This window comes from Danio rerio, chromosome 21 (genome assembly GCF_052040795.2).
Source record: "Danio rerio strain M-AB ecotype USA chromosome 21, GRCz13ab, whole genome shotgun sequence".
NCBI classification, from domain to species: Eukaryota; Metazoa; Chordata; class Actinopteri; order Cypriniformes; family Danionidae; genus Danio; species Danio rerio.
The window spans coordinates 34,844,439-34,861,458 of record NC_141041.1 but is presented as its reverse complement, the minus strand read 5'-3'; the positions used below and the strand labels follow the sequence as shown (position 1 = coordinate 34,861,458).

At 34.3% G+C, this 17,020-nt stretch overlaps 1 protein-coding gene and 3 non-coding genes across 6 annotated transcripts in view; 2 read left to right on the top strand and 2 right to left on the bottom strand.

Annotated features, from left to right (window-relative positions):
- Positions 1-324: 324 nt before the first annotated feature.
- Positions 325-396, top strand: trnad-guc (transfer RNA aspartic acid (anticodon GUC)). The gene has a single exon. It is a non-coding gene; the product is annotated as a tRNA-Asp (tRNA).
- A 1,788-nt stretch (positions 397-2,184) lies between these two features.
- trnad-guc (transfer RNA aspartic acid (anticodon GUC)) lies at positions 2,185-2,256 on the top strand. Its single transcript has one exon. It is a non-coding gene; the product is annotated as a tRNA-Asp (tRNA).
- Positions 2,257-6,008: 3,752 nt separating this feature from the next.
- st6gal1 (ST6 beta-galactosamide alpha-2,6-sialyltranferase 1) overlaps positions 6,009-17,020 on the bottom strand; it is a 35,626-nt gene continuing 24,614 nt past the window's right edge. For 2 of the 3 annotated variants that reach the window (XM_087299591.1, XM_087299590.1), the window contains exons 4-8: positions 15,800-16,064; positions 12,518-12,615; positions 12,336-12,437; positions 9,261-9,435; positions 6,009-8,772 (exon numbers count right to left, since the gene is read on the bottom strand). In XM_087299591.1, coding sequence (XP_087155717.1) covers positions 8,507-8,772; positions 9,261-9,435; positions 12,336-12,437; positions 12,518-12,615; positions 15,800-16,064 — 906 coding nt within the window. In that variant the 3' untranslated portion in view covers positions 6,009-8,506. 3 annotated transcript variants of the gene reach the window in all.
- trnad-guc (transfer RNA aspartic acid (anticodon GUC)) lies at positions 12,129-12,200 on the bottom strand. The gene has a single exon. It is a non-coding gene; the product is annotated as a tRNA-Asp (tRNA).

Genomic DNA, 17,020 nt, shown 5'->3' with positions numbered 1-17,020 from the left:
GTTTACTCACACTGATGTTGCTGTAATGCAGTTAACCTTTTTATTTTTTTTCCAGAGCAAAAACTAGAAAAGATAGAATAACTGAGAAAAGACTAAAATGATAAGCATTCAAACACAGCTCATTGAAATAATGTTTTTATTGTAACGTTACAGGAAATGACTTGAGAAGTCATCTGCTTTCTCTCCAGGTGTTTGCACAGTGTAAAAAAAGGGTTATTACAAGTGTTATATTTGTACATGGAGGAAACGTACATTAAAATACATTGTTTTCCCAGGCATGTAGTATGTACTTGTACTCCCTTTGACGAAAGCAAACTAAGCCACTCCTCGTTAGTATAGTGGTAAGTATCCCCGCCTGTCACGCGGGAGACCGGGGTTCGATTCCCCGACGGGGAGATGCAAATGTTTTTGAATTGTACCATCATAATTTTAACATGCAATTTGTATAGTATGGGTTCATATTCATTTATCCGTTTTCCTTCAGCTTAGTTACTTTATTTATCAAGGGTCACCACAGCAGAATGAACCAATAACTTATCTAGCATATGTTTTACACAGTGCATGCCCATCCAGCTGCAATTCAGTACTGGAAAAAATAAATTGGGAATAAATCTAATTTAATCATTGCTTAAAATAGTATGTTCAAGTTTAGCTCTGATTTTTATTTTCACAGTTACTACAATAGGGTATATGCAGAGCTAGTGTTTCTTCCCATACTGATAAACTTCCGGTAAACGGTTAATGTGACTTTTTTTCATTTATACGGTTCATTTTACAGCATCGATGTTGTATTGTAATTAAAATACAATCAGTTAAATATACTTTAGCATTCATTTAGTTGCTCAAGCGTAAAATGAGATGAAAAATTAAAAGTCCTTCTGCATACTACATACTACATCTGCATACTACATATACCCTGTGCGCTGAATATTTGTTAACTTTTAATATTTGTGTTTGTTAATGTAGTATTAAAATGTCAATAAAATAATACCGTAATGTCTTTGTAATAACTATAATTGATTATTTAACTTTATTAGACTTAGGTTTAAGTTGACACAAAAGTTATGAAAGCTTATAATGGATATTAGGATTAGGCATGAGCCAGTATATGATTCTGAAGGAATGATAACCTTTCAAGGTATCACGGTATTGTGATTACTGCTCCAAAATAAGTTCTTTTTAAATGTCTGGGTTAAAAACAACACATTTCCCCCCTTTAAAATCAATATATTTTACTTTTTGAAAGATTTAAAGAGTAATTCAAGTAATAATGTATGTGAACTTTTATCCTTGCTGGTAAACAAGTAACAGAAAAGGGATTCAGTACACATTTTAAAACTCAGTGTCATTAAGTTTTAAGATCTGAATAATTAACATGAACACTGGGTTCTTCTAGAGATTTGCACAAATTAAAACAATATTAAGTGGAAACACAAAAATGGAAACATACTAAACAAAAAGTAATAAAACAGCAAAGAAGTAATGAAACATAATTCATATTTATTGAATGTTCATTAATTATAAACCTAATGTCTGTTCCAAAAAGAACTGAGTTGTTATTCTTTCATTCACACAGTGAACTTCTGAGCACTGGAACACTGCAGATGGACAAACCTGCCTTTTTTAGAGTTCCAGGTTGGTAAGATTAATTATGCTAAAACATACAAGTAATAACATGGAAGAATATATCATTTCTTCTGTTTAATAAAAACGATGCTTATTATATTGTTATTACTATGTATTTGAGGTTTAGTGTACCAATGCTTATCATGGAGCTCCTTTTTAGTGTAGTAGTGGTAAGGCTGCAGTTCCCTTAATGACCACTGGTGGACCACTCGCCTGAGTTTCTAAATCAAACAAACAGCTTGATTAAGATAGGTATCTACATGCAGTGTGGAAAATTGCCTATTTTCATTCTGCTGTAACTAAAGGACATACACTATCCATTGTTCAGATAATACAATGGTTATGTCCAGTCTTGCTTCGTTTTACAACCTTCATTGCAGTTTATCAAGTCTTCCAAGTTCTTATCAGAGTTCCAGGTTGGTAAGATTAACTATGCTAATACATATTAGGTAATAATATGAAAGAGCAGAGCACTTTTCTTGTGGTTTCAAAAAATGAACGCTTATCACAGTGTTACTATGTACTTGAGGTGTAGTATGGCAGTGAACAACATGGAGCTCCTCGTTAGTATAGTGGTAAGTATCCCCGCCTGTCACGCGGGAGACCGGGGTTCGATTCCCCGACGGGGAGACCAAATTTTTTTTTTCTGCCTATAAAATCCATACATTTCCTTTTTAAATGTCTCTTTTACTCATATTTGGTCATGTTCATCATATTAAAGAAAGTGACAATTTAGCAGTGTAAGCAGTAGTTGTTTTATTAGTGTTGATAAAGACAAACAGGGTTATTTGGGTAAGTTTGGCAGGATCCACGTTATGGAATTTAGGACTATGTACATGTTGAGTCTATATGCTTGAAATTCAGTCAGGATTTATTGTCATTTAGTTAATGTAATGAAAGCATAGGGGTATTCCACATTACATTCTAGACTTTTGATTTCTGTACATTACTGCATAGAGCATATCAATTGAAACAATAGCACTGACAAAATTATGGTGGCACATTATTTATACACAGGAAGAACATTTGTGATTGTGAACCAATAATGTCAAGGTTGGCATGTTGAGAGCATTTCAGTGAAAGTTTTAACAAATACACTAGCATAAGTAATCCGCTTGCTAAGTCATGATGTATAAGCTACTGTTTCCTGGTCTAGGCCGCTAATATTGAGAAAAAAATCATTTCATGACAAATGTTTTGTCATATCACACATTAAAGTGCATTTTTATAAGCATGGTGTACACAACATGAACTGAAACATCAATATTTTAACAATTTATAAAAGATTAATCATTTTCTGTCCATCGGATATTAGGCATGGTTTTATATACAGGGGTAGACTTAACCAATAAGCGAGGTAAGCAGCCGCTTACAGCCATAGAAAATAAGGGGGGCCTAGACCAATGCCAAGAATTGTCTAAATTAATCAAAATTTGTCTGTAACCATTAAGATTTTAATGTCATTACTTCTTTTTAAGGCGGTTCATTCCGCTGTGGTGACACCATATTAATAAAGGGACTACGCCGAAAAGAAAATGAATGATTGAATACTTTTCAAATCCGGGGGGGGGGGGGGGGGGGGGGGGGGCAATGAACAGTGGAATGTTCCTTACATACTGCACATACAAATATTAAAATCTAATCACAAATATGGCTTATTAACTGTATACATAGTTGTAACTTGTTTTATTATTTGTGAATTTAGTGTATTTAATTTTTACATTAAGAACATAAAAGTTTCACTTAAAATGTATTATACTTGGGCCCCATACCTGCTTAGGGCCCCGAAATCCGTCCCCATATATATATATATATATATATATATATATATATATATATATATATATATATATATATATATATATATATATATATATATATATATATAATGTGATTGAGATTTTCAAAAATATTACATCGTTTTGTACACGTTTAATATTACCATTTGTTAAGTCTCCCAATACTATTTAATATAGCGCTTGGACCTGGAAGCCAATTCGCGTGACAACACGCTTAACAAGCAATTAAGCTGAAAGCTGCAGTTCACTTATCGCTATAAACAAGGATTTCTGAATATCTGTACATTGCCCATTTTCATTTTGCTGTAATTAAAAGACATATACTATCCATTGTTCAGAACATACAATGGTTTTGTCCAGCCTTGTTTCATTTTACAACCTTTATTGCAGTCTAGTAAATCCCTCAATTCCATTGTGTTTGTACGACAACTTTGGCATTTTAACAAAAAAAAATTTTATTCTTTTAATGCTGACAGAATTCTTAAAGGGAAAAATCTTGGGAAATAAAAACGAATTTGTCATGGTATTTGAGAAATATGGAATAGACATAAAAAAATAAAACATATTTACATTTGACAGTTTGCATGTGCATAGCCCAGATTACTTTGATCGATTTAATATATATTTTTAAAACTTTGCAACACCATAACAACGCTCATTTACGACTCATTTGACTTGTTTTGCAGAAAAGAGCATTGTTTTTATAAATTAGCAATTATTTGTAATCGTAAATGTAAAATACATTCTATGCTTATAGCTTTTTCATTTCATTTTTAAACATTTTGTTATTAGAATTTGCTTTATGCTACAAATCACATATAAAGATTATGTTCTGCCCTAAAAAAAATAAAGTAAAAGCAGTTTTAAAAAAAGCATAATTTCACATTTCAGCAGTTCAGTTCATCATTCTAATGTAAAGTAAACATTATCAGCATTGACCAAAAGTTGCTTTAGTAAAGTCGGAAAACAAATCATGTCAGTTTCATGTTAATTGAGGCAAAAAATAAAGCTTGTATGCTAGAAAATTTAAATGTTTCTAAATGGATAATGTATGAATGTTAGTGGCCTGCCCCACACACTTAAGGGTTTAGAATAACTTGTATCGCTAGGAGCAGGATTTATATTTACACACGGTAATCTAAGTGTTTGAATATGGAAGAGACACATTGACATATCCTGTAAAAACACACCAAATCAATAATACAGCCATAAATAAATGCTCCTTTTCCCCAAAAAACGCCTAAATATATCTTGTTCCTGTGTTTTAAGTTGAATTTTAAAACATTAAATCATGCACTGTATGTCTTTTCCTTCTAACAATAGTTATTAAATACAACTAAATACAAGTTTACCAAAGGTATGATAGTGCAATTTCAGTAAAGCATGCAAGGACATTCTCCACGGCCCTACAAGTGTAACAGAGTGCTATAAGAGGAAAGGTGTCACAGTGTAAATACTGAATGCATACAGATCTCCATCTTTCAAAAAATATGTCGCTTTAAAGCATTACTTTGCTAATGGCATGTGTGTTGGCAAGATCACTTTACAGTTTGCATGAATGTGTTAGGATTGCAGTTGCATAAATCGAAAAACAACCTGCACGTTAGGGAAGCAGCAGGCTGGCTTTGGACATAGAGCTTTGCGTGCTACACTTTAATGGACAGAATCTTGGCTACTTTCCAACAAAGAGCTTTATTTTCTCTGATAATCTGGACTTTTTTGTGAAATTGTGGATGAGTGGCTGCAAAATGGCAGGGCCCGTATTCACAAGACGTTTAATCTTACCTCCAAGTGTTCTCCTAAATTGCAGTAAAAGATTTTAGCTCAGAGTTTTAGCCTAAAACCTGTTCGCAAAGCTTTTAATGAGGAATGTAAGCTAAGAGGAAGGGTTGGGTTGATCTCGTTTCTATAGATGCCAACATGATCATTAACTATTTACACAATGATTGGCTGACAGGGGACGGTTCTCTATCAGAGATTTAGTCATAGAAATATTGTAGAGGCCAAGGTAAGGTAGCCATATTCAAATGTTGGTTCAAAAAAAAAAAATGGTGCCGCGTTCAAAATAAAAATGTTTTCTTTAATAATGTTAATTAAGACAAGTATATGTTCCAACTATTTGTCAGCATCTTTGTGTGCTTCTTGTAAACAGTTAGCGGACATGCATATAAACAGCTTTTTAATTAATAAAGTAATAATGGATGATACTAGTCGTGTGATTATATTGAGATTTTGGCCATAATGCAATTAAGCTTCACCTCATTTAAATAATGCAATCAAGCTCATAATTGCAGCAAATTGTATAGGGGGCTTTAATATAGACGAATTACATTATTGTACTGTAGCAAATAACGTCAAGTCTTGGCTTTCATTTTAGAACAGACTTCAGCAGAGTCCCAAACCTTAAATCTCATACACAAGGACTAAAAAAGCTAAAAGAGAGAGAGCGAGATCAACATATAAACTAATATAAAACTGTTGCATACATCATGCGCGAAAATCACGCCAAAGTCATTAAGATTAAGATGACTACTGGTTTAAAAAGGCCTTAGAAGATGGCCAAATGAGATAGTTTCTGTCATAAACTCTAGTGAAATAACTTGTCTAAAAGAATTTAAGAAATTAAACCTTGCAAACATTAAATACAGGAATGGAAAAAAAGAGTGCTTTTTGATATCAGCTGTCAGTCAGTGCCCGCTCTTTTTTTCCCCCCCAAGTCATTTCATCTTTGCCATTGCCGTGTAAATGCAGACAATCGGATACAAACCACTTTAAAAGATGATGTAAGCTGGTCATCAAAAAAAAAAAAAAGATTCAGTCACAAAATTAGGATTGACCATCAAGCTAGAGTGTAAATGCAGCCCGAGGGGCCGATCACATTGAATGTGCATTTACGTCTAAAAAAACGCAAGGTGCGCTTTTTTATGTCACAAGGCAACGACTGAGTCAGCTGGGTATTTAGCAAGAGTGTTGCTGTTGTTATTAAAATAACTTTAATGTCTAATAATATTGTGATATTCAAGATTTGTGAAGTCATACAGCTCTGGATTTCTTCTCCATCTTCAAAACTCTCCCTTGTTTTCTTGACTACATAAACACTGCAGGCTCCTCAATGGAAAACCAGCCTCTGCTTTCATTTGATTGGAGAATGAAAAAGACACGAGTGATATAACATGCTTTTTCCGCTCTGAGTTGATTTCAGATGAGAGCGCATGGCGCGCAAAGGCAAAAACGAGAGGCGCGCAGGGCGCAAAAGCAATGCGCAAAATGCTCGCTGCTATTAGTAAACCATTCAAAAGAGGCGTGAGATTTGATCGGCCCATGTTCTAACTCATGTTTCACAGGACTCATGATTTTACAGGACAAATTTACCTACTTTTTGACTGTGCTTTTGTGGACTCTGAAACTGATATTATTTCATTTTGTTATGTTATATTATTCTATTATTATGATGTTATGTTATTTTGATACTTGTACAAAAGTTAGTATAACTCTTGCCACCCTCATCTCCAGTGTTATAGGTGCACAAATATAAAACCCTTGTGGACTAATTTGGAGATGGAAATATTTTCCTTTATGTATGATATCTGAGATTCTGAAATTTTCCTTCCATTCAAATCATTGAGCAGTTCCCACTCTTTACCCTCATCCAGAGTCAATATGTAGAACATGACTGCAGCACAGGCAAACATGGATAAGATGGCGTCACTGTCACATTTCTAATGCAAATACAGTGATGTTATGCATTAGATGTTAAAAAATTTAAACGGTGACCAGTAGCACTCTTGCACACAGTGACTTATTTGGACATTTAAATAATTGTGGTAAAAAAAATAATAAATACAAATTCTTAAGAAAAAATATGAATAATGGAAATTGCATGTAAATGGGAGTGAGCTTTGCTTAAAAACTAAAATCAATGTTTGTATTTGTTGGTGAAGTGATTGTATCCTAGCAACAGTCATAATAACGCTGATAAAGGTGATAACTTTTTTACATTTTTAATGGTCAAATGTCCCTAAAACGTTCACTTTGAGACATCTTAGGATAGTTTGTGGTTTGTTCTTCATGACTTGAGAGACTTTTTCACTACTCCTAATACTTAACCGATAAAGGACTAGTTTTAGTGCTAAAATGCTTTGTGAAATATTTTAATACTTACATTTTAGAGTTCCAAATTTAGTCCATGTCCATCATTATAAAGATATACTTTATTTTTAGCAATAAGTCTTATTGTGAGTACGGGCCCAGAAATTAATCATTTTTTGTTTTTTGTTATTTTTTTAGATTAGTGCTTGAATTTGTAGTGCACTGAAAATGAAAATGTGCTGTTAATTTACTCAACCTTTTGTTATCCAAGATGTAGGTGACGTTTCCTTCTTTAGATCATTAAATTGATTTTTAGTTGATACTCTGGTCCTTGGAGATTCATAAAATGCAGTCAATGGCCACAAGCAAAACCCATAATACACTGAGGATCTAATGATAAGGATCATTTGGTCTGTGCAAGAAACTGAACATTGTTTGAAAACATCATATTTAATATAACAATTTTACCTAGAATAAAACTGTCATTTTATGAAAAACCAAGGAACATTGGTTAGGCACAAAAAAAGAAACTCTGGTTCAGCACAAAAACATCTTTAATGTTTGACAAAAAAGTCACCATCATCTAGGATAGTCTGAGGATGATTCGATTTCCAACAAATTTTCTTGTTTGGCTTAACTATCCTGTATATATGTCACATTAGGCAGTGTCTGAATGTCATTGAGAGGCAAATATGTGATACTGAGATCTTTTCTGTTAATTAACAGCAAACAGTTTGCATTTTCCACTATGGGGCAAGCTAGGAAATAATGGTTGGTAGTTTACAACTACACAGAACTTCTACTGTTATTTTGTGTCCGTGTGAGTTAAGAATCTCCATAAACAACCCTTCGTTTTTAGTGTGTTAGTTTTTCGTTCTCCACCCGTAAAGCCGACTCCTGATCTCCCTCAGAGATCAGAATGAATACTTGTTAATCATGCGCTGTATTGTTACATTCTGAGAGTGTACCGAGCAAAACAGTTCACTCTCAGATTACGTTTTTGAATGAGTGCTGGAAGTGCAGTTAAATGTGGCGAACCCAGGAAGAGTGACCCTGCCAAGTGTGTAGATATCTCGGTCGGAGCCTTGGTTCATCCTCTTGACCAGGTTTTTCTCATAGAGTAATGGGTGGTAGGCTCCGAGTGTGCAGGCAGCATCACTGAAGCGCTGGTAGTAGTGGCACAGCTCGGTTTTTCGCCGCGATGGCAGGAACTCGTACACGTGTACCACTTCACACAGGGACATCATTAAAACTGTGCCTATGGAGATAAAGGAGAATTATTGTGGATTCTTTAATTGGCTTTTACAGTACTCACCTGCAGTGTGTTGCCTTAGTTATTGATGTAATTACCCAATTGTTTGATTACGTTAGAAATTGGGTTAGTTTTTGTAGGTTTTTTTGTCACTGCCTACTTCAGAAATACTGTGAACTTTCATTTATTTTTGTTTAATAGCATGTTCCAGCATATAATCAGGCAAATTATGTACAGTATGGACATAATTCTATGTAAAAAAACAACAATGTCAGAATACATGAGAAAAAGTTTGGTCTGTGTAAGTGGTGCTGAAGTAGAGATTTATACAAAAGGAAACTCCTGCATGCGAGTATGAAAAGAGGGAAAAATTAAACACTTACAAATGAGAAGTTTGGTTTACACTGACTTTTTTTATAATAATGAAAAGCCCAAAAGCCCTAATATTTATGATCAACTTTCCCTGTTTTATGTAAATACTCAGTGTAACTTACCCAGCAGGCCTGATGAGGGTGGATTTTTTTGGATGGCTTCACCCATGTTGTCTTGTATTCTCTGCCACAGCTGCCATTCCATTCGCGGATGTACAATGTAAAATGGCTGCTGAGGGTGCAAGCGGCGATATCGCTGATACTGTTTAAATATGGGGTAATCTGTCTTGTTGAACCACTGAAAGACAAGAAAAGAATTTTTAAATATATATAAATTATATATATATATATATAATATATATAAATAGTTTTTTTCCATCTTTTTTTTTAATAAAATGTTTCTGTTCATCAAGGCAGCATTTATTAAATGCGCAAAAATTGTTAAATACTTATTAAATATTTATTTATTACTTATTATATGTATTTTCAAATAAATGTATTAGTCCAGTCATTATTGCTTTTGTTACTATTATCATTAATAATTATAATATTAATAATAAAAATAATAACAATGATTAATATTAGAGTGATTTCTGAAAGATCCTGTGACTCTGAAGACTTTAGTAATTAAGCTGAAAATTTGTCTTTAAAATCACTGGAATAAATGATTAAATTAAATTATAAACTTATTTTGAACAAATATTTTATGGTGCAATAACATTTCACAATTTTACAATTTATACTGTATTTTTGATTAAATAAATGCAGCTATGGTGAGCAGGACAACCTTATTTTAAAACATTTAAAAATCTTACTGACCCCAAACTTTTGACCGGTATTGTGTGTTTATATATATATATATATATAAATTAGGGCTGTACAATTAATTGAACATTTTGGCTTCTAACGATTATTAAAAATCATTAATCGAGATAAACTATTATTGCATCATATACCACCCCCTTTCCAGTTGTACTCATTTGTTGCTCTTAAAAGCGTGAAAGACCGCATGCTTCTGTGCATGTGTGCAGCGTGCACACAGTCAGAAGCATGCGGTCAGCATTCGGTCTCATTTGCACACTGAGACGAGCAGAGTGCACACATCTAAAGTCATCTTAACGTGAGCGCTTTAATGGTCAAATAGGTATCAAAACTCGTTGTTTAGTGATTATTCATATTAACCCTCAATAGTGTTATAAACAAACAAGTTGAGAATCATAAGACATGTGAAAGCGAAACCATTAAAGTGACAGCGCAATATTTCTGCTGCCGCCTGTTTTTGTCATTAATTAAACAACAAAAGGAGAAAATCACTCACTGCTCATGACTAAAGGACTAGTGTTTTTCTTACAGTGAAGATGCTTAAAGCACGGTTTGTTTCATATTTTTATTGTATTGTATTTATTTTTTTTTCCTTGGCAGCGTGGAAAATAACTGCATATATGCAGTTAAAGTCAAAATTATTAGCCCTCCTGAATATTAGCAACCCTTTTCCCCCCAATTTCTGTTTATTGGAAAGAAGATTTTTCTACTTTTTTTCTGAACTTAATAGTTTTATGATGGCAGTACATAATATTTTACTAGATATTTTTCAAAATACAAGCATTCAGATTCAAAGTGTAAAGGCTTAATTAGGGTAATTAGGCAGTTCATTGTATAACAGTAGTTTCTTCTGCAGACAACCCAAAAATATATTGCTTAAAGGGGCTAATGTATTGACCTTAAAATAGGTTTCAAAATATTTAAACCTGCTTTTATTCTAGCCAAAATAAAACAAATAAGCCCTTCTCCAGAAGAAAAAAATATTAGAGGAAATATTGTTAAAATTCCTTGCTTTGTTAAACATAATTTAGAAAATATTTATTTAAAAATTAAAAATGTCAGGAGCGCTAATAATTTTGACTTCAACTGATTAATCTTGAATTAATAATGAATAATCGTGATTACAATTATGACCAAAATAATTGTGATTGTATATATATATATATATATATATATATATATATATATATACACACACACACACACACACACACACACACACACACACACACACACACACACACACACACACATACATACATACATACATATACACACACACACACACACACACACACACATATGTACACACACATTTATTTATTTAATTGAGTTTTGCAGTACTGTTAATATATGTTGCAATAATAAATCAGAATTGTGAAAAAATAATTCTTATTTTACATTTTGATTGTTTTTTAGGTTCAATATGTATGCATTGTGAGTGAAGTTAAAGAAATTCAGTTTGAGCTTAAATTCAAAAGAAAATGATTTTGAAATATGTCAAAATCATGATTAAATAAAAGATAGTATTATAAAGGTATTAAAAGGTTTTACATTTGTCTTGTGCATAGCTGTAGACATACTTACTATACATTTTATATATAGTTATATATTGTAAATATTAACAATAGTTTTGAATGACATTGTTGTACATTACAATTATGATATATATGTGTATAATTTTATCAATGTAATAGAATAACTCAATTCACAATTTTAAATATTTCTTTGAATTTCACTTTAATTATGTTTTAGACAACACTAATAATTTTAACAGATCTATTAATATGTGTATTACAGTTATTATATAAATATTGTACAAATATTTTATATATATATATATATATATATATATATATATATATATATATATATATACATACATACATACATATATATATATATTCACACACACATATACACACACACATACATACATACACATTTATTTATTTATTTTTATTATTTTTTATTATTTTTCCAATTTTTGGCCATTTTCTCATTTTCCCATTTTACTTGTGTAATTTAATGTGAAAAGACAAACAGCTTGTTTAGACAATTAAAAGAACTGTTTGCAATTAGGTTTTTGATTAGAATTTGTTTAAAGTATTGTATACCAACACCATGTAGTGATGCATACTTGGGAAAACAAGAAAAAAAGATTAGCATCTCCCCGTCGGGGAATCGAACCCCGGTCTCCCGCGTGACAGGCGGGGATACTTACCACTATACTAACGAGGAGTGGCTTAGTGGTTGTATGGTGCAACCAGCACAAGTACATACTACGGGTACACGCAATAGTCAGTGAGAAAGCAGGGTTTTTTGCCTTTTTTTGTGTTTGAAGAATGCTAGAAAGTACACAAAGCCCATTCTTACCTCCCATAGATCTGAAGAATAAGGGCTAGGATCCCAGCTCACTAAAATCCCTGCACTGTACAAAGAGCTGGAGAGGAAATGGTGGTCTTCAGATGCCATTAACTATGCAGGAAACAAGCAATGAATTTCATAAGCATGTAACCATATGCTGTTTACATTTTTCATTAGTTGAAGGAAATTACCTGTGAATTAATAAGGCGCACTGTTGTTTTGGAGCCCACGTCTGTCTCAAAACCAGCTGTCGGTGCGGCATTGAATCGTATCACTGCGTCATGAGAATCTACAATTCAGAAACTTTATTAGTAATACTGCATCATGTATAAAATCAGAATTATTTTGATTGTAGAATAGATAGCAGACATTGTGGGGGTGGAGTATTTCCAATGTTTTAATGGAGTATCAAAATTCAGGTATTTCTTCATGATAATTCAATGCAAATTGCTTTGTCTATTGTATATAAATGAATAGTGACAAACACCTAAAAGGATAGTTCACCCAAAACTATGAATTATCAATTGATGGGGTGGGGGTGGGGGTGGGGGGTCATTTGGTGAATTTCCAAAGTTAAATAAATTTGATCAAACTATTGGTATTACCATATTTTAACCATAACTCAGAGGAAATAAAAAGGGTTAATAGTTACATTTAAAAAAACAACAACATGCAAATTAAATTTATATAGGCCTATTATTGTATGTGCAACATTTGCATGTTTATAAGCACCTCAGAGGAATATAAGGGTCGCAAGTCACTGGCATTGTTATTTTGGAGGTCACGGGCTAAAACGTTTGGGAAGTCCTGAACTAAATGACCCTTTTATGATGAGTGTGAGCCTTTCACAATTTCAATGGGTATAAGCCTAACAGCAGCTGAAACATCTGATAAGAGGTTCCTGCTGAGCTTTGTAAATAAACAAGGGTTTGTTTGAAGTTAGTATAAAGTAGTGTCTCACAGACAGTACTTTGGGTTAAGTTACTTAGGGCCTACTCACACTATGCCATCCGTACCGTGCCCAGGCCTGTTTCCCGGATCGTTTGAGTGCGCTGAATCGGGCTCAAGCACGGTTCACTTGGCCGGCCCTGGCCCGGTTGGAAGAGGTGTGCCTGAGCCCGGTTCACTTGGGCTTTGTACGCTTGTGTGTGAGTGGAAAACGCGCCAAAGCCCGAAACTGAAAGCGAGATGTGACTTTTAAGGCACTGTTTCATATGGATTTATTAATAATTCTTACTGTTCAGTGAACGCAAACTGCCGTAGTTTATTAAAGGGCCATGAAACCCCCTCGTTTCAGCAGGGTGTTTTCACACCTCCACTTTGGAAAAAGTCAGAAAAGTGGGCGTGTCCAGCTAGGGGGGAGTGTCGGAGAAACTAAAGTGGGATGGTGTGGGAGTGTCTATTTGTGCACGCGCGAGTTTCAGAGTCAAAATACACACCCACAGCGGACAATGTGACTGTGTTTACATGGACATCTGTAGTCGAATTATTTGCCAAATTATTAAAAGTTGGACTTTAACTGCAGTTTGGCTCTTTCATTCAGGGAATTCATTCATGCCTCTCGCGACAAACGAAATATTTGATTCAAGGAACTGCTGCAAGCGTGTATTTTTCATGCAATGTTTGATACCGCACGGCGAATGAGAGAGAAAAAAACTCCGCATTTCCCGGAAACTTAGATGCACACGGCAGGTAGCGTCAGAAAGCCGCGTGTGTTATTCCGGTCACAAAATGCGGTGCTTACATTTCTGCACTCAGTGCAATAGTAACTTAATTCGATACGAACAAACTGAATAAACAAAGAGCACTGGTCGCTCACTTACCAAATCTGTAGAGACAGGACAATCACCAGCAACTAGAGCCGCGTCTATATGGAGAGAATACTACAAGCGAATTCAGATTTCAGCGTTTGCAGATGAGAACAGCTCTCAGGTAAACAATTTTTACCTGAGTTACGTAAGTTATTGTTGTCGAGCATCGCGTACACTGTAATCCACACGTGATCCAGATAAGCTCTCACAGAGAGAAAATGAAAACGAAACTTAACGGCAGCAAACTATAAACGCAACACTTCACGCTTGTTTTGCCAACACAACGTGGCGTCTTTGTGGCGTAAACACGGTGACACTAATGAATATTAATGAAGTTCCACAATAGAGCGCGCTGATTGGTTTGAACCAAGCCTTACTCATGCATTAATGTATCACACTGTAAGACGTAATAAGACTCACTCTGGCACAGACGCCCAGTCTGCACGCTGGAATACACGCTATTATGTCATGACCGTGACGCAGCTTCAAAAATTCGTTTCAAACAGGAAGTACAAATTTGCTTGAAATAACGCAAAAACAACCAATTTACACTTTTTAGTGAAATATAGGTGTCCTAATAGTGTTTTTAGCAGTGTGGGACACATATACGACTGTCAACAGCTCAAAAAATGTGTTTTGGTGTTTCGTGACCCTTTAAAGAGGCAAACCCCTCACTGCACGACAGCTGCACGCATTCAGCAGACCTCTTCATTCCTGCAGCACGAGAGCTTTATGATTGTTTATGAGCGCCAAAAGTGGCGGATCTGTTCGGCGAAATATTTGACTGCGTGTCCCCGCATCCCTAAGAACTGTTTGGCGAAATATTTGACGGCATATCAAACAACTGAAACGATATAACTAGAGAAATCTCCACTGTGCTGCTGAGTGAGAGAGTGCTTCTCACTGAACAGCGCAGCAGCGATGACGTAAGCGTGCCAAACCCGTTTGTGGTGTGAGCGCGGGCCGTCTGGGGAGACGGGAGGGGGGGACAAGCGTGCTTTGGCCCGGTTCGAGGCAACTGTACCTAGTGTGAGTACGGCCTTAAAGACCGACGGGTTAACATCGATGCTGAGGAACTGTACTATACATTGTCTTCAATAAAGTCTTTTCCTCGTAATTACTTTGGTCAGCTAACTTATTGTACAGTATGTAATAGAGTCATCTAATACATGGATGAGCCACCGAAGAACGGTAGAGCCAAACAGCTACATCTGACGGTTGTAAACCTGTAGCCATTGACTTCCATAGTTTTTATTTTTCCTACAATGGAAGTCAATGATTACCTGCTTTATTCAAAATATCTTATTTATTTTAACAGAAGATAGAATAGAAACTCATTAAGGTTTGGAACCACTTGAGGGAAGGTAAATAGCGTATAAACATTTTTGTGTGAACTATTCCTCCAAAAATGTATATGATTAAACTGATCATATCAATAAAAAAAACAGCATTACAGCATTATTTAAAACAAAACAAAAAGACAGAGTGAGAAAACTTAAAGCATATTTTTATTATAATAAAATATTAATAGAAATTCAGATTTGAATATAAGCTAAATCAGAACACAGTATATACACTATCTACCAAACAGACTTATTTTATTTTTAGTGTATATCAAATCAAGGAAATAAATCTAGATGGTGTCAAAAATTTAGGCATTACCTATTTCCTTTCCTAATCCAGAGTTTTTGAGAGATCCTGCAGACGACACCACTGCACAGGTTTTGAACGGGCCGACATCAGAGGTTATTTGGCGTGGAGGTAACTGAGAGCCCCATGGAAACCCAGAAAATGGCTCCATATCTGGTGTTAAAGTTGTGACCTGAACTTTCTCCTTAATTTCACAAAGAATTTCTGGTCCACTGAGTTTGTAGCGGTGTGCTGCTCTCACTGTTGCAGGGTACTTGACTCCATATTTATTCATTGCCTGAAATGAAAACACAAAAAGACTACGATAGACTGGCAAAGCTATAATATTTATCTGGTTTAATAGTCATTACAAAAAACAACATGCTCTATACATTAGCTGTATAATAATAAAATATTGTGAGAATTGGTGTAAAATCCATGTGATTTTCTGTGTCATGTTTTTAAGTGTCCACATTTGCTAAAATGTAATCACATGGGTTTCACATGGAAATGTTTAAAATCTGAAGTTTATTTTTTGTTTCACATCTATTTTATATGGTTTTTAACATGATTGCATATGTGGAGCTCCTGTGAAGCTCATAAGCATAACTTTGATTTTAATTTGTTATTTAAAAACACTTACAGCTGGTAAAATGTAGGATTGTGCATTCATAATTTAGTTTTATCTAATTCAGGGGTTCTCAACTGGTTTGGCCATGGGACTCACATTTTTACATGGTCATCAGGCTGCGACCCAAATTTTTAGGAACTATAATACAATTTTAGGAATTATTATTAATTTGTATTTATTTGTTATCATACAAAAGTAGTGACAGATAAATCATAAGAAAATCACTTAGACTTACAAATATACAATATTTTAGTGCTGTCATTTAACAAAATGTATTAAATTATAGAAATGTTACTAAGTAAAAACGACAAATACTGTTAACAGTGGTTAGGGTAAGAAAAGGTTCAGTTACCATGAACTAAACTGAACTGTTAATAAAACATGTTGGCTGGTTTCTAAATATTGTTTTAATTTAGAAGGTTTCATGCTCTCTTGTGAGAGCACCTGACTACATATGACACACTGAGGCTATAAGTCTTTTTTGGTCGTCAAAATATGTCAATCCATACTTTACATATTCGGGGTCGCACTTGCGCTTCGACATATTTGTTGCTGTTATTAAAAGAAATTTCACATGTCAAACAGTAGGGTTGTCATGCATGCATTTCAAAATAAAAGTCCAG